Raw genomic sequence first — 18616 nt, forward strand, 5'->3', positions numbered from 1 at the left:
ATATTAAAATTTCCTTAAGTCTTATTCAAGTCTCTTTTAAAAATATTTCTAAGACCTAGGGACTGCAAGCTTAACCTTCAAAAGGACTTTACTATTTTCCGAAACATCGCATGATTTATTTCAAAAAGAAAAATTTCCACCAGGGTATCAAATGATTTTATCCTTGCATATTTCTTGACATTATTATTTTTTTCTGACCTTGCGTTGATCTAAGTGCCTTACCTTCGTTTTGGCTTGCCCCCACGTGTGTCATGTGGACATCCAACTACGAGCAATGCGCTCTTCCTCAGACTAAATTCATACCTACTTGGCAGCGGAGTTGCGGTCATTTATTTATGCGTTGATCCTGGTGACTTACTTTCGTTTTGGCTTGCCCCCACGTGTGTCATGCGGACATCCAACTATGGGTAAGTGCCCTTCACAACTTAACTCTTATCAACATGGGTTTCCATTGCATTGACAGTGGAGTTGTTATTCTAAAAAAAAGAATTTTTTTTTCAAAATAGCAAGGTCGAAAATAAATACCTCACCCTCAAATTTAAGATGCAACAATGTCCTCATTGCTAAAAGATTGAGATAAGGCATGTGATGTTCTTAGAAAGCTTCGTAAAGAGAGTTTGAAAGAAAGCTAGCAAACCACTTCTAGAATTATTTTATAAGGTGACTATCTTAAGATTAAGTTGACTCTAGTATATACGAAAGAAGTAGAAGCATGTTTTTCATCATTGAAATCATACTTGGCAAAGAAACAGCATGCGATGTCTTACTAAATTTATCTATGTCAAATGATTGCGATAATCAAAGAGGATGTAGTGATAACAACTTTTAAAATAACGTGTGATGTGATAGCACAAAATTTGAAATAAAGATAAGGAAGAATACACCCCCAAATTTGCGTTGTCGCACGTATTGTATATTGACGCATCTATCTTTGTGGCGATCTATCTTCTTTGGATTGCGGTGACGGAGTAAGATAAGTGGCTTCTTCGCGTAACATCTTCACAATCCAGCGCCTCGATCGTTGCAAGAAAACAGAGAGAGGGTGAAATTATTTTAAACAAAACAAAATTCGTTATCGCAATCTCCCCCTTTTTCTTTTTCTTTTTTTGTAAGAACAGATAAAGCTGAAAAGAGATAATGTAATGAAAATTCAGAATAGTAGAGAAAAGTTAAAGATTCCATGCTTCCCAAAACTTGTGTCCCTGATGGATTGCGAACGTCTGATAGCGCAGGGACCACCTACTTCTTTCTTTATTCAAAGTTCTTTTAGTTCCACGGAGTCGACTTGGCGATGCCAGCCTTCTCCATGATATGCCTTTACTCGCTGCCCATTAACTTTGAATATGTTTATTCCATCATCATTTGATAATTCAACCGTGCTATACAGAAATACTTGTCTAACTATGAATGGTCCAGACTAATGTGACTTTAGTTTTCCCGAGAAGAGCCGCAGACGTAAGTTAAATAGTAAGACCCTCTGACCGACCTGGAGGTTCTTGCTGCATATGTGTTTGTCATGCTAGCACTTGGTGCATTCCTTGTAAATTTTTGCGTTTTCATATGCGTTAATCCTCCATTCTTCTAGCTTGCCCAGTTGCATTTTTCGCGCTTCTTCTGCTTTCTTCAAATCAAAGTTCAGCTTCTTTACCACCCACAATGCCTTATATTCCAGCTCCAGAGGAAAATGATACGCCTTACCAAATACCAATGCATATGGAGATATGCCTATTGGTGTTTTAAATGCAGTCTGGTATGCCCACAACGCAACATCAAGCTTTGTTGCCCAATCTCTTCGCGAAGGCCTTACTACCATCTCGAGTATCAGCTTAATCTCCCGATTGGACACCTCGGCGTGACAATTCATCTGCGGATGGTATACAGTGGCCACTTTATGGAGAATGTTGTATTTGCACAGCAGTTCCTTGATATTATGGTTAACAAACTAGGACCCTTCATCACTTATGATGGCATGGGAAGTGAAAAAACGAGTGAAAATATGTTTCTTCAGGAACTGGGAGACGACCGCCGCATCACTTGCGGCACATGCCATTGCCTCTACCCACTTGGAGACATAATCGACAGCTAATAAAATGTAATGTTTACCATTTAAAAGAGGGAATGGTCCCATGAAATCAATCCCTTATACGTCAAACAATTCAATCTCCAAGATGGTGTTCATCGGCATGGCATGTTTCCATGAAATGTTACCTATGCGTTGGCACTAATATCACTTCATTACGTAGTCAGCTGCATCTTTAAACAATGTATGCCAAAAGAATCCACTCTGTAAAACTTTAGCTGCGGTGCGCTGTCCTCCAAATTGCCCACCATATGGTGAGTCGTGANCAATGTATGCCAAAAGAATCCACTCTGTAAAACTTTAGCTGCGGTGCGCTGTCCTCCAAATTGCCCACCATATGGTGAGTCGTGAGATTGCAATAATATGCGTTGTTGAGCAGCATTTGGTACGCATAATCGCAAAATCTGGTATGCCCCTCTTTTATACAGATTCAGCTCATCCCAATAATAATGTCTGCATTCATGTTTGAGCTTCCTTTGTTGGTGGTAGGTGTAATCTTCAAGAAATTGCTCGCAAACCAGATAATTGACTATGTCTGCATACCAAGGCAATTCTTCAATATGGAACAGCTACTCAACCGGGAACACCACACTAATCTCAGACTCATTGCGATCAACCTTAGGATTTTCCAATCTCGACAAAGGATCCGCAACTTGGTTCTCTGTCCCCTTCGGTCAATTATTTCTATATTAAATTCTTGAAGGAGGAAAACCCATCTGATCAACCTTGGCTTTGCGTCCTTCTTTGTCATTAAGTACTTGATCGCCAAGTGGTCAGTATGGATGAGTATCTTTGTTCCCAACATATATGCCCGAAATTTTTCCAACGCAAAAATTACCGCGAGAAACTCTTTCTCTATAGTGGTGTAATTCGTCTGAGTAGGATTTAATGTTTTACTCACATATGTGATAGGATGCAAGATTGTTTTTCTCTTTTGTGCCAAAACTGCTCCCATCACATACCCACTTGCATTGCACATTATTTCAAAGAGTGCCCAATCAGGTGCAATTAGTACGGGTGCGGTAATCAGCACATTCTTCAAAACTTTGAATGCGCTGAGGTAGTTGTTGTCAAATTCGAATTTTCTGTCAGCCTCTAACAACGCACTTAGTGGTCGTGCTACTTTTGAAAAATCTTTGACAAAGCGTCTGTAGAATCCAGCATGTCCCAAGAAGCTTCGTGAAACATTCATGCTTGTTGGAGGTGGAAGTTTTTCAATTGCTTCGATTTTTGCTTTATCCATCTTCAACCCATCCCGGGAAACCTCGTGCCCCAACACTATGCCCTCCTTCACCATGAAATGACATTTTTCCCAATTAAGCACCAAATTCGTCTCTTTGCATCTCTTTAGTATCTTCTCCAAGTTGGCTAGACAGACTTCATAAGTGTTCCCATAAACAGAGAAGTCGTCCATAAAGATTTTGACAGAGTCCTCAAGATAGTCTGAAAAGATGGCCATCATGCACCTTTGGAACGTGTTTGGCACATTGCAGAGGCCGAACGACATGCGGCGAAAAGCAAAGGTCCCATATGGGTAGATGAATATGGTCTTGTCTTGGTCTTCTGGAGCTATCATAATCTGGTTGTACTCGGCATAACCATCCAGAAAGCAATAAAAGTCATTTCCAGCTAGACAGTCTAGCATTTGACCAATGAATGACAGAGGAAAATGATCTTTCTTTGTGGTCGCGCAACTTGCGGTAATCCATGCAAATACGCCACCCAGTGACGAATCTTTATGGTATTAGTTCATTGTTTTCATTCGGGACTACCGTCATGCCGCCTTTTTTCGGCAACACTGCACGGGGCTTTTTAACGACCTCTTTCATCTAACTATTTAATGATCTAACTATTTAATGATCTCCTTTTTAACGACCTCTTTCATCGTAGGGTTGAGTCTGCTTGATGTTCGATTGTTTCTTTGTCATCCTCTTCAAGACGAATGCGGTACATACAGTACGCTGGGCTAATTCCTCTAATGTCGGCGAGCGTCCAGCCAATTTCTCGCACATGTTTCCTTAGAATGCTCATCAATGCATTCTCTTAGTCTTCGTTGAGCTCAGAGNTCCAGCCAATTTCTCGCACATGTTTCCTTAGAATGCTCATCAATGCATTCTCTTAGTCTTCGTTGAGCTCAGAGGAAATGATAACTGGCAACTTCTCGTTCTGCCTCACTTTAAATGATTCGGTAGAGTCTTTAATTCCATTGTTTTTCTTTCTTCTTTTTCTGTTGACTCTTTTTCTTGATTTGCGATCATCTCCTCGTCCTTGCTTGTTTTTGTTATGATCATATTACAGATAGCAACGGATGCACTGGCATCCTCTTCTTCATTTTCTTCATCAAACTATTCTTCTTCAATCAAATTCTGGTCATCATCTGAGTCATGCAGGTCTTCTTCATTCGAAAACTTCATGGCACGAATTATGTTGAACTTGAGCTTCTTTCTGTTGATACTCAAAGTGATTTCCCTTTATGCACATTAATCTAAGTACGACCTATTGATAAAAATTTTCACCCTAGAATGATGGGCACATCTTTGTCGGCCTCGTAGTCCAAAATGATGAAGTCGGCTGGTAGGATAAATTTTTCAATGGTTATCAGCACGTCCTTCACCTTTCCCTCTGAATGCATCAGAGATTTATTGGCCAGTTAGAGAGTCACCGTTGTAGGCACAAGCTGCCCTACATTTAGCTGCCTAAAGATTGATAGAGGCATCAAATTTATGCTGGCTTTCAGGTCACATAGGGCTTGCTTGATGTACAATTTTCTATGGAGCAAGGAATAATAAAGCTCCAAGGATCACGAATGATTGATTTTGAACTTTGAGTTAGCGCCACCATGGCAAACTTACCAGCTCCCCTCTTCTTAGTTACCATATCCTTCAGAAACTTTGTGTAGGTAGGCATTTCCTCAATCGCTTCATTGAATGGAATATTAATATGTAATTGTTTTAACATAGACAGAAAGCGTTGGTACTGTACCTCTTTATTCTTTTTCTTCCATAGTCTTTGCGGGAAAGGGGGTAACTGCACTTTCACAGTTCCCGTCTCAGTTGGCTTTGAGGTCAACGCAACCTCTAGTTCTACTGCTTCTTTTTCTCCTTCCTCTTCTTGTGTCATCGCAACTTCAGATTCTTCTGCAATGGGAGCTGTCCGACTAAGCTCCCTCTTTTCTCCCTCCACAGTCTTCCCACTTCGCAATGTCACAACCTGACATTGCTCTTTACCTGATACCCCTGGGTTGTGTGAGAGTTATGTTGAACTCGGTAGAGCCCCTTGCGGTCTAATGTTCAGCTCACTTGCAATCTGGCCCATCTGCAATTCTAGGTTGCGGATGCACGTAGCCTGACTTTGAAGCATAATTTCATTTTTCTCTATGTATTGCTTCAATAGGCTTTCCAAGGAAGAGAATTGCGGTGTGTAAGCACATAAAATGATGATGCGATGATATGCGATACTACTTCTAGATGTATGCGTTATTAATGAAATGCTTGTAGTATGCTATGCGTTGTCACAAGTTTCCTTGCGTTGAAACCAAGTATAATTCCACCGCAAGTTTCTCGGAGTGAACCGAGATCAAATACAGGGATTGCATAGTTAATGCGTTACATTCGTGATATATACGATCGGGGGTTTTTCAATTAATAAAAGATTGGTTTATACAAGTATTTAAAATTGCGATCAAGTAAAATATGCGGTAAAGAAAAGTGGTGGTAATACAATAAAATATGATAAAAGTAAACCTAAGCTATTATGATACGAGATACACGATATTGATACATGTTACTGAGTTTGAGACTGACTATGAAGATTATACAAAGGGTCGTGTTATGCGGTGGCAAGTCTTTATGTATGAAACAGAGATAGAAAGGGTAATTAATATAAACATCGCAAGTTCATTAATTGTGTTAAAGATATAACTACGGTTCCGCTTTCCCTTGGCGTACACCTCTTGGTGATCGGCCATGTTCCCACATCTCTGTGGTGAAACAGGGATGAACTTAATGAACGCAAGGTTGCTTCTATCTCTGGAAGTACTTCTCGCTTTAGTTAACGCATTCTTCTGACCTTCTCTCGAAAGGCAAAATGGCATCTTCACTTCTGCTCTCATAGGTGAAGATGTCATCTAACATGCTTTAGCTAAACATATTTATTTCTTTAGCACAGATTAATTTACTTGTTTAATTCATTCTAATTACCAAGGGATTAAGTAAATATCATGGAGAAAGCGATAAATGGAGGAACGGAAATAGACAGAAAGATGGAGATCAAAATGATCATGACATTCAATACTAATATTTAGCGTCTGATACATGGTGTGAGGAACGGAAATAGACAGAAAGATGGAGATCAAAATGATCATGACATTCAATACTAATATTTAGCGTCTGATATATGGTGTGAATGATAGAGAGTAAGAAGATGAATACAATTGATGATAAGAGATAGAAACAAATATAGAAGAGTGTCAACATCTTGACACAGATTTGAACGGTGGATTTTCTTGCCCGCGAATGGAGTGAATGGAAGGAAGAGCTTCCCTCTCAGGCTTGCTCGTCCAGTAGAGGTGACCTTGGTATAGAGCTTCATGGTAGGGATTGAAAGGATTTTTCCTGAGACTCACCTCTCGGCCTTGTCTCTTAAATCTTCCCGGATCTTCTCCGATCAGCACTCAGATCAGTCTCTCTCGCAATATACAAATATCAAAATATGCTCGTATCAAGTATATTTTCTCTTAGAATTTCAGAGGTTATTTATAGGCTCAGCTTTAACTCTCTGCAGTGTGGACCCCTCTTTATTGTTATGGTAATTCCAGAAATGGTGGAGTGAATATTCCTTCTGTTACGCGATCAATCTCATCAGAAATGCACAACGGTCAACTGTACACGTGTGTGAATCCTTCACAATTGCATTGCACTTTTTCATCTTCGATCGTTTGCCCGCATGCGGTGTTGTTTTTTATTACAGCATGCGGTTAAAGTTGCGTTGATCTATTATCATTGCGTTGATCGTCTATTCATTTCTAAATGATGGGTGCAATGCAACGTAGAAGTGTTGTTCTTTTTATCTTGAGCCATGAACACATGTGGTGACTTGATTTCCTGCAAATCAGACTTGAAATATTCTTTTCTACCATTGTGATGGTGTCAGTGGGTGTATTGACGACAATTTATAATTCTTGTATTTCTTAGCTAATTTCTATACAATTGACACAACTTTCCTTTATTTTGGCCGCAATATCTAAATAAAGCAGTATAAATAACTTGTATTTCTACAAGTTATCACACCCTAAATTTAGATATATGCTTGTCCTCAAGCATATCTTCTATTAAGGCGATAATGCTCAACTCCTATCCTAAATTTTGCATCGATTGGTTGCTCCGAATGCTCCACCTAGGCACATTACTTAACAATGCAATTTCCTTCTATCCTTGCTAATTCATAACAAAGCCTTACTTTATTCTTCTATACTACAAATTTCTGCTCAAAAATGCTTTTCTAGTTTTGAAAAGAATGTTTACCTCTTCTTGTCAAAACAACTTGATGTTTCTGGATGTGGTGGTCTTTGCATCATTTATTAGAGACTGTTGATCATGGTGATACCCTTCGTTTTGGCTTGTTCTCACGGGTGTCATGCGAACATCCAAGTATGGTTCTGTGCCAATCTGAACTTTAACTCATGAATTTCAGAGGAGTTGTCTCTTATTTTCTTTTAATTTTCTTTCTCATTTTTCTCTTTTCACACAGTGTTGTTCTTGGAAACACACCTTTATTTTGGCTTGCTCCCACGGGTGTCATGCGAACATCTAACTATGAGCAGGTTCCTTTCACAACTTAACTTTTATCAGGTTGGGAATGTTTTTTAGATTTCCTTTTTTATTGTCACCGAAGGTAACGTATCCTCCATCTTTCTTTTCTAGGTATGTGAATTTTGTGTGGTCCCCAGTCATATGTTTTGAACATCCACTATTCAAGTACCACTTATTCTTTATGGATCTCAAACATACCTGAGAAAATTAATTCTCAAGATGTAACCTTAGGTACCCAAATTTGTTTGGGTCCTTGGGGGTTAGTTAACAAAAATTTAGGAATCCATCTCTTTTCATTCATAATATTGATTTTTCTTAAATTGCATGCATATGCTTTATGACCATGTTTTCCACATGCATGACAAATAATAGAACCTTCTTTGACAAAGTAGTTTGTAAATTTCTTTGTTTTTGGTGAGTGTTTAATAACCTAAGCCAACTTATCAATACATTGTTGCTTACCCATCTCATGAAATTCTTTTTCCCATTTGTAAACTTTAAAAGAGTAGCTGAAATATCTTCATTTTTATTTTCTAATAATTTATACTCTTCTTTTAAAGCATGCAAATTTGATTTAGATAAATCTAGATCTTTTCCTAATGTCTCATTTTTCTCTTTTAGATTATCTAGCTCAATAAATAAATTATTATTTTCAAGAGCTAATTTAGCATTTTTTCTTCCTAAGAGACATATATTTGCAACCTAGTTTTTCAAATTCAATTTTAACTTTATTATATGCCTCAATGAGCTCATCAAAAGTAAGGTTTTTAGGACTTACCTCATCGTCGTCGTCTCAAAAAGCCATACGCATAGATTTGCTACTTCTTCCTCGCTTTCAGATTCGCTTTCATCGCTTTCGTCCCAAGTAGCTTTCATGGCCTTCTTGCTCTTCTTTGAAATGGATTTTCTTTGAGGACAGTCCCACTTCACGTGTCCGGGCTTTTTGTATTCATAACAGATGATTGTATCTTTGTTGCTCTTTTCTCCTTTGCCTTCTTGATTGTTTACTTTCTTTGAGAAGTTCCTTTTCCTAAAATGATTTTTGAACTTCTTGGTCAAGTAAGCGAACTCCTCATCATTTAATTCAGCTTCAGTTTCAGAGTCCTCTTGAACTTGAGTGGACTTTAATGCTAGGTTCTTCTTCTTTTTGACATCTTCTTCCACATTGGCCTTCATGATTATCTCATGTGTCATGAGAGATCCAACGAGCTCCTCTAGTGGAAGTTTTTAGAGGTCTTTTGCTTCTTGGATCATCGTCACCTTAGCTTCCCAACTCTTAGGCAATGATCTAAGAATTTTTCTCACATTTTCAGAGGTGGTATAAGATTTTCCTAATCCCTTCAAAGCATTAACAATATTTGTGAACCTAGTAAACATTTCAGATATAGTTTCATTTGCATCCATTTTAAACAATTCATAATTATGAACTAACATGCTAATCTTTGACTCTTTAACTTGATTAGTTCCTTCATGAGTTACTTCAGGCATATCCCAAATTTCTTTAGCAGAATTACATGCAGAGACTCGATTAAACTCATCAAGACATAAAGCACAAAAAAGACAGTTCATGGCTTTAGTATTAATAGAAAACTTCTTTTTATCTTCATCATTAAACTCTTTTTCTTCCTTAGGAATACCTTTATTATCAACTATCTTAGTAGGGATTAAAGGACCATTAAAAATAATTTCTCATAGATTATAGTCAATAAAAATCAAATAAATTCTCATCCTAGTTTTCCACCATGCATAATTATTTCCATTAAACAAAGGTGGCCTAGTGGTAGATTGACCTTCACCATACCCATTTATTCCAGTAGTTGCCATAAGCTCGAACAATTAAGTTTTTCGAAAAAGGAAGAGAATATAATAAATTTTTTTTAAAGATTTTTATAAAGAGAAATAATTTTCCAAAATTTAGATTTTAATCAAAAATATTTCAAAGATTAAGAAGCAAAGAAAAAAATAAGATTTTAATAACCAATTTTCAAAAAAAAAATTCTAATGAAAACGGCTTTTAAAACTCAAATTTTCAAACTTTTTGCAAAAATTAGAAAAATTCCAGATTTAATAAGATTAAAAAAAACAAAATGTAAAACCAAAAAAAAATTATAAAACTTTTTTTAAATAAGAAAACCGAGCTACCCACTCTGATACCAATTGTAGGATCGCAACACTAGAGGGGTGTGAATAGGGTTGACTACCAATTTTTAAAAAATAATTTTATCTTCAAACAATGCTCAATAAAGTTAACCCACTAATTTGATTAAAGAAAATTTATGCAAGACAAATCTTAAATCATGCAAGCTATGATAACTTCAAATTTAAAGACAAATTAATCAAGGATAAATTTAAATAATACACTAGAAATTAAATCATGCAATTAGGAAAGATTAAAAAAAAAATAACTAAGATGAGAAGCAAAAAATTGAAAACAAGAAATAAAAGAGAGAGGAAGAGAAAGCACCGAAAATTATATTGGTTCGGCAAATTGCCTACTCCACTCTCCAAGATTCCTTGGGTATTTCACTAAGTGATCCTCTTGCAGGTGAGGACCAAACCGACATACGACCTTCTTTTTCTTAGGCTAAAGAGAAACCTAAGATCCTTTTTACTGGTTCAAGATCAAACCAATTTCTTTTTCTCACAACCCAAGGTGTACCCACACCTTAATACAATTCCCAAAAGTTAAAAGAAAACCTCACAATATTACCTCTTGAAGACTAAATACACAAGTTGAGTACTCAAAAAAACTCACAAAAATAACTCTNTACCCACTCTGATACCAATTGTAGGATCGCAACACTAGAGGGGTGTGAATAGGGTTGACTACCAATTTTTAAAAAATAATTTTATCTTCAAACAATGCTCAATAAAGTTAACCCACTAATTTGATTAAAGAAAATTTATGCAAGACAAAGCTTAAATCATGCAAGCTATGATAACTTCAAATTTAAAGACAAATTAATCAAGGATAAATTTAAATAATACACTAGAAATTAAATCATGCAATTAGGAAAGATTAAAAAAAAAATAACTAAGATGAGAAGCAAAAAATTGAAAACAAGAAATAAAAGAGAGAGGAAGAGAAAGCACCGAAAATTATATTGGTTCGGCAAATTGCCTACTCCACTCTCCAAGATTCCTTGGGTATTTCACTAAGTGATCCTCTTGCAGGTGAGGACCAAACCGACATACGACCTTCTTTTTCTTAGGCTAAAGAGAAACCTAAGATCCTTTTTACTGGTTCAAGATCAAACCAATTTCTTTTTCTCACAACCCAAGGTGTACCCACACCTTAATACAATTCCCAAAAGTTAAAAGAAAACCTCACAATATTACCTCTTGAAGACTAAATACACAAGTTGAGTACTCAAAAAAACTCACAAAAATAACTCTAGATCAATTTAGGAGCAAAAAGGACAAGAATTTGAGAGTAGAGAGAATTGAGAGCTTGAGACTTGATAGCTTTTTTTGGGGTGTGTGTCAATGAAGAGTAAAATCAAGTCGGATTTATAGGCGAGGGGGATAAATTTTGGCCATTGGATATGATTGCAAATGAAGGGTGGAGATTGAATAAAAATAGAAAAGTAAAGGATTTGTAATTAAGAGAGGAATTTTGAAAGATTGGAATTATTGAGATTTAGAGAATAAAAAGGATTTGAAGGATGAAAATTTAGGAAGGAAATCAAATTTGAAAAGGCTGAAAAATCTTAACCTGCACCACGTGTCGCCATACTATTGATCCGTGTGTCAATTAACGATTTCTCCTCCTTTAAAAATCAGCTGCTACTTGTCATTATCTCATTCATCCATGGTCGTCACGTCATCGCCACATCAGCAAAAAGTGACCGGTTGGAACACCACGTCAGCTGCCACGCCATCAATATTGATCGTTGGAGTGCCATGTCATCAATATTGACCGTTTATGTGCCACATCAGCAAGGTGCCACGTGTCCTTGCCACGTTGGATTTCCTCTCCAATCTTCTTTTGCTTATAACTTTCTCGTTTGAACTCCGATTTGAGCTATTCAAATTGCGTTGGAATCGTCTTTCTGAGCTCTACAAGATAATGACTCTGAAACACTGAAAATATTAGTACAAAAAATCTGAGTTTGTTATCATTAAAATACTTGGTTTGATTGAAGCCCTAAAGCTAACACTTAAACACTCTCTCCATTCACTTTGATATTTACCTACCCAAATGTCACCTGTAGGGGGGACAACCATGGTGCCTCGAGGCCGAGAGTAGATATCACGGTGTGAACTTTTAGGGAAAAACGTGTAGAGCAAAAATGAAGTACCATATACCCCATTTTCCTCCCATTGAGTGTTTTACCTAGGGTTAATTAACTTAGAAAAATCCGGCTATTGATTTTATCTTAGTGTTTGTTTAATTTGCTCAAAAACAACTCTTGTCTTTGATGATTAAACAATTTTGATTTAAGTCTCATTAAACTCTTTAATAGACTTTCATCAAACTTGCATGCATGTAACAAATCTATCTAATTCATTTTTCCAGGTAGGTTCCCAGGTAGGGGTGCGATATTTCCATCAATTTAAGTACCCCAGCCTAGTCAGAACCCGCCTTAGATAAAAGGTCCCTTATAGATATATTTGTTACATATTTAATCTTTTATTAAGAATCAATTTAATCCTATTAAACCGATTTAAAAGATTAAACTTAGATTTTTAATCTCACTAGAAATGTGATCTTAGGTTTATCTCAATCATATTTTAAAAAAAAAAAAAATTAAAAAATGATTATAGCCTAAGGTTTGCATACAACTCTTTATTATTGATTTTAATTCTAATTTCATTTAATTATAACTATTATAAATATATAAAATAATTAAAACCAACCATTGCATGCTAGACATACTTTAGTTATTATAACATTTATAAATTAACCTAAGGTAATGTCATGCTTCATGCAATATTCATTCACTACTAATAAATAAAATTTATATAACTAAGTAATGAATCAAGCTATAGCATACATTCCATACATCCATTCAACCATATATTATAACACTAATAATATAAATGATGCATGGATATGTTATAATGCATACATACATATACTATAACACTTATACTATATGATGCATAAGCATGTTTTATGTAATTTAAATCATGCATATTCATATATTATAACACTTATAATATAAATAATGCATGAACATAAATGCATAACCTATGGTGGGTTTTAAAACTATATGACATACATTATGACATATAATATAAAACATACATCGTATGTATATTTATACAAAAATTTGATGGACCGGGATAGGAACTCTCTAAAAAGAAAAAAACAAAAGGCTAACTATTACAAAATTTGAGTCAGCCGATTCGGAAAAAGTGAACCGGATCTTGGACCGCTCAGACCGAACCGCCTTTCAAAGAACCACCTTGCAGTTGATCGTGTAGCAAATGCACCATATGTCGAGTATGAAAGACTATGTGATCGCGTAGCTAATGACTATGCGATGAGCATGATAGTTTACGTGATCGTGTAGCAATCAAGCGTGCGTCAAGCAACTAAAACCGTGTGATCATTCAGCAAGCGTCTAAGTGATCTTGTAATAAATGCAACATGATCGTGTAGCAAAATATACACGATTGCATAGCATTAGTTATGCGATCATTTAGCAACTGCTACACGATCGTGTAACAAACTCTACACAATCGCATAACAAAAGCTACCAGATCATTTAGTTGTAGCAACACGATCTGGAACCTCTGTTTCGTAATCTCTTGGAAGAAAAGAAAGCCGGGACAATTCGTCGTGATTGAAAACAACGCTCTGCAACTCTTCTTTGAAGACACCTTAGAACTTCATGAACGACTCAAAACTTACAAATTTATAGAAATGCCCAAAAATGCAGGGGCCCTTACAAACCAAAAAATGTAAAAGATACAGAAAGCCTTAAACAAAGAGTTCTATCCTGAAACATCCATCAATAAATCCATCCACAAACATTCATCACATAAATAAAATGCAGATTATAAAACCCACCATTACTGTAAAACAATTCAATACAAGAATGAAATTTGGAATCAGAAACCACAACCTGGCTTTGATACCAATTGAAGGAACTCGTATGAGGAAAACCTTGAGCGAAAGCAAATCGACCAAATTCTATTAATTATTGAATACAAAGTTTACAGTAAACGAACAATAAGATGTGCATTTAAAGTCTAAATTACAGCATACTTTACAAGAAAAGGTTTCAAGAAATATCACCTCTGTAGAACCTTTTCTTCACGATTCTCCGTCAAATAAACACGAACAACTTGAAGACCTTCTTCAAAATAACCTCGAACCAAAAATCCAGACACTACCACAAAGAAACCATGGTATTCTTCGGGTGAGAACCCAGGAGTGATGGGCTCTAACTATTTTGGTTATGAGGGAAAGGTTTATGTGGAGGAAGAAGATTGAGAATTCTTTCAAGTAAAAAAGAAAGAATAATTATGTCTTTTTCTCTCAATCGTCCAACTTACTTGCAAATGTAGAGGAAGAAGAAAAGTTAATTTTCTTTTATTTCTCTTGCCATAAAAGATAACCACCACCCACTAATATGAGTGGAGAGAAAAGATGGGGAAAGGAGTTGTAACTCCCTTCCTTATTATCAAAATAATAATAATAATATAAATATACATATGATAACTAACTTATAAGTTGTTGGTTGGTTATTCTTTTGGATTGAGAGTAATAGTGGAAAAATTAAGTTATTGATTTTGGATTTAATTCTTGATCAGATTGCCTAACTGAATCAAGTTTTGGAATTTGTCTTGGACCAAGCCACAACTTTGGGTTGATTCAAGTTTTCCAAAGGTTTTAAAGAATTATTTGCATGCACTTTTTTTACCAAGTTGAGGTAAGTGGTACTACTACCGGTACCTTCGTGCCAGACGGCCTAGATTAGATTTATAAAGTTAATTAATGGACTCTAGAAGCATGATTTTGTCATTATGATATACTTGTTGCATGAAAGTTATGAGTATTATGAGCATGTTCGAATTTCTAATCAATACGGAAATTATGTATGTGATGCATGAATAGACCAATAAGGCAGTTTACCATCTCGCCTTGACACATGTTTTATTTCAGAGGACTGACGGGTCTAGGTTCATGTTTGATGGTGTGCCTACGGACTGCTAGACATGCGTGAGTCGACAGGTTCACGTTCATGTTATTTTTCATGTTTGACAGTGTGCCTACAGGCCGCTAGACATGTGTGAGTCGACAAGTTCACATTCATGTTATTTTTCATATTTGACGGTGTGCCTACAAGCTGCTAGACATGCGTGAGTTAACAGGTTCACATTTATGTAATTTTCCATGTTTGATGGTGTGCCTATGGGTCGCTAGACATGCATGAGTCGACAAGGAATCACTTTTGCTTTCTTTTCCTCTGGCTACTAAGATGTTTCACGTTCATGTTATTTTTTCATGTTTGACGGTGTGCCTACGAACCGCTAGACATGCGTGAATCAACTTGTTCATGTTTATGTTATCTTTCCATGTTTGACGGTGTGCCATTAGGCCACTAGACATGCGAGTCAAGGCACGATAGTATGTCCTTTGGTTTCTTTTCATCATCTAAGACAGATGTAGTTGTTTAAGCAACGAGCCCAGCATTCTCTGCTCGTGGATGCATAACCTAATCCCGGTAATGGGATCACTTACTGAGAATTTTTATACTAAACCATCCTTAATTTATGTTTTTCAGGTAAGGATGGGAACGGACCGGTGGGTAACGAGAGGAACCTGTGATCATGACACATGGGACATGTAAATCGTTTCCGCTCAGTTTACGTTTTCAAGTTATTTAAAAGTTTTGATTTGAAACTCGATGTTGGTCAAAATTTTATCTATTTAAGTTATTTTTTTTCTTCATTATGTTAGGGACCCCGAACAAAGGTTTTACTTATTTGTTATTTCTTTTGGAAAATTGTCTTTATTATTTTAATGAAATTTATTTTCCTCAATGGTCAAAATGTTTTAAATGTAAATGTGTAATTATGAGTAACAACCCTTATCAGAGTACTCAAAAGGTCGGGTCGTTACAATTAGTGGATTGATTTTGCATTCTTTTTTAGTATATGAATGATGTTGCTATTGTCCTTTCAGTAAGACTAAAATTCTTTGCACCATATTAAAGTTACATATGCAAGGTGGGTACTCTTGAATACATTCACATTAGAAAGTAATCAGATGAAAATAGGATAAAGATTAAAAGATCATATAGCAATCAGAAAGAAATCAAATAATAAAAAAATATATTAACTATTATCCTTTCAGTGAAACTAAAATTCTTTGCCCCATATTAAAGTTACATATATGCAAGTTAAGTACTCTTGAATACATTCACATTAGAAAGTAATCAAATGAAAATATGATAAAGATTAAAAGGGAATCATATGGCAATCAGATGACAATATTATAAACTACAAACTATGTGAAAAATAAAATAAACTACAATTCTTACTAAGATTTTTTATAATTGTGGATACATTTGTAGATATATTTAAAAACTATTGGGATTGGTATCCTAATTCCCTCAGAGTCTCGTAATTTGTAAGCTTTGTAGACATTATTATGAATAAAATAAGAGTTATTTTATTTGCATTTACTCATATCTAATAAACAAAGATCTGTGGTTATTGTATGTAAACTTAATCATGTATATGAGATATACAAATGGATCATGCCTTAAGTAATAACATAAATGGTCTGTAGTATAAAGATTAAGGAGGGATACCTTCTCCTGGTGGCACTACGAATACAACCCGCTTTGTAGAGGTTTACAAGTGTTGTGAATTATTACAGATGTCTGATCCTAACCATTCATGTAGAGGCATGCGAATGAGGGTGTCTTATACAAAGAGTTTGTATAAGACTGGACCACAAGATGACTAGTCTCTTTATATAACGTCGTTGATAATTGAGACTTACATCTCACTAAAACGACCATAGGTGACATGACCTTAATCCTGAGTGTTTTGAAAACTTCTGCATATGAGGGCAGTCCTTTGATTAGTATGGGTGAGAGTGGCCGAATTGCCAACTCAACAAGCTTACCTTTTTGGGGATTTGTCTGATTGGGGAGTTGGGAACTCAGTTACACAAGACGGAATTCACCCCTTCCCCAAAGCAGGGGTAAGTAGATAGATTACTCCCTTGAGGGCTGATTCTGGGTCTTGAACATAGTGGCCACATCCTTTCTTTGGAAGAGAGGACCCAGTCATAGTAGGACTATGACTTATTATTATTAGATGAATCAGTGGTACTTAAGAAGTTAGATGTAACTATAGGGGCAAAACAATAAATTGGCTCAGTTGTACTTACGAGCAATTTGTGAAGAATTATCGCACTGTTGATTGGTTAATATGGACATAGAAATATATCTATAATGAGAATAGTGCAACCACCGGTCTTTAGTGGAGTGCCTGACAGTTCACAGATTGTGGATCCCGTGACTAAAGAGTTTAGTCAATTATTCACTTATCGTTGGAGCTTCAAGCTACAGGTCCATAAGGTCCCTTTGGTAGCTCAATGGGTTCAAGTTAAGAATCAATTCTTAGGGTTAGTTTGAAGTGTTCAAATTAACAAGAGGAAATTCAATTATATATGATATAATTGGTGTGATGTATGAGATATACCAAGTGGAGGAATTAATGTAAATATGATTTACATTACGTACCATAAAATAGACAAATAACTATGATTTGTATGTTTCATGAGATGAAATATTAAAACTATAGGTTATAAATGTAATATGGTAAGTTGGTTATCATTTTAATTTATAATATATTAATCATATGATAATTAATTTCTTTTTCTATAATAACCAATTGAGTGAGAGGTTATTGGTGATTTTAAGGTAACCGTGAGATAAAATGAGAATTTTTTTTTCCTAAAATTAGAAGTTTCCTCTTCTGAACAACTCATGGACAAGCTATCAAGTGAAATAGTTTCACTAAGCGATAGTTGACAGAGACTAAACGAACGTGCAGCTTTGACTATATGATAGTCATTTAGCTTATCGTAGCTAAACGATCGAGTGGCTAAGTCTATACGATAGGCTATCGTTTACTAAACGATCGAGTACATCGTCTATACAATAGACAGCATCTTATCTCCCACTTGCTCGATCGTCAACCCGATCGTAGACCTCCAGTCTCTTCCTTAAACAAAGATCATACAGAGCCCACAACTCCTAGATTCTCACACCGAGAATACCAAGGTAACCATTGTGGTGGTGTCCTAACTCTGTTTGTTGGGTTCATGGAGGCTATATTCGTTGTGTTCGTGCTATGCTCCGCTTTTTGCGTTCAAGCATTGCTGTTGTTAGACGCATGGGAGACTGTTTGAGGAATTTCATGCGTTATTTTATGATGTGGAATTATGGATGAAATGCGTTGATGGAGTTGCGTTGAGCACTTAAGTTTTCTCAGCATAATCCAAGTGTAAACCCCACTGAGTTTCCTGGTAAGCCCAGGGTCGAACACAGGGACTTGGGAAAACAGGTTGTGGTGGTAATTTTTAGGAAAACTTTGCGGTAACCAAATAAATCAATAGTTGTTGACGTTGATGTTTGCGGTAATGAAAAATAAACAAATGCGACGAAGTTTGAAAAGAGTTGAATAAACGGAAGATGTGATGAGTATACAGTGAACGGGTTGAGAAGCGTTTTGGCTAACACTTCCTAGGATG

At 36.1% G+C, this 18616-nt stretch overlaps 2 protein-coding genes across 2 annotated transcripts; both read right to left on the bottom strand.

Annotated features, from left to right (window-relative positions):
• Positions 1-8664: 8664 nt before the first annotated feature.
• Positions 8665-9066, bottom strand: LOC120073483. Its single transcript, XM_039026328.1, has one exon. It carries the CDS (start codon positions 9064-9066, stop codon positions 8665-8667), a length of 402 nt encoding a protein of 133 aa, XP_038882256.1.
• A 51-nt stretch (positions 9067-9117) lies between these two features.
• On the bottom strand, positions 9118-9459 carry LOC120073484. Its single transcript, XM_039026329.1, has one exon. The coding sequence runs from the start codon at positions 9457-9459 to the stop codon at positions 9118-9120; it is 342 nt and encodes a 113-aa protein (XP_038882257.1).
• Positions 9460-18616: the final 9157 nt, after the last annotated feature.

Source organism: Benincasa hispida, chromosome 3, assembly GCF_009727055.1.
Source record: "Benincasa hispida cultivar B227 chromosome 3, ASM972705v1, whole genome shotgun sequence".
In the NCBI taxonomy this organism is placed as follows: Eukaryota; Viridiplantae; Streptophyta; class Magnoliopsida; order Cucurbitales; family Cucurbitaceae; genus Benincasa; species Benincasa hispida.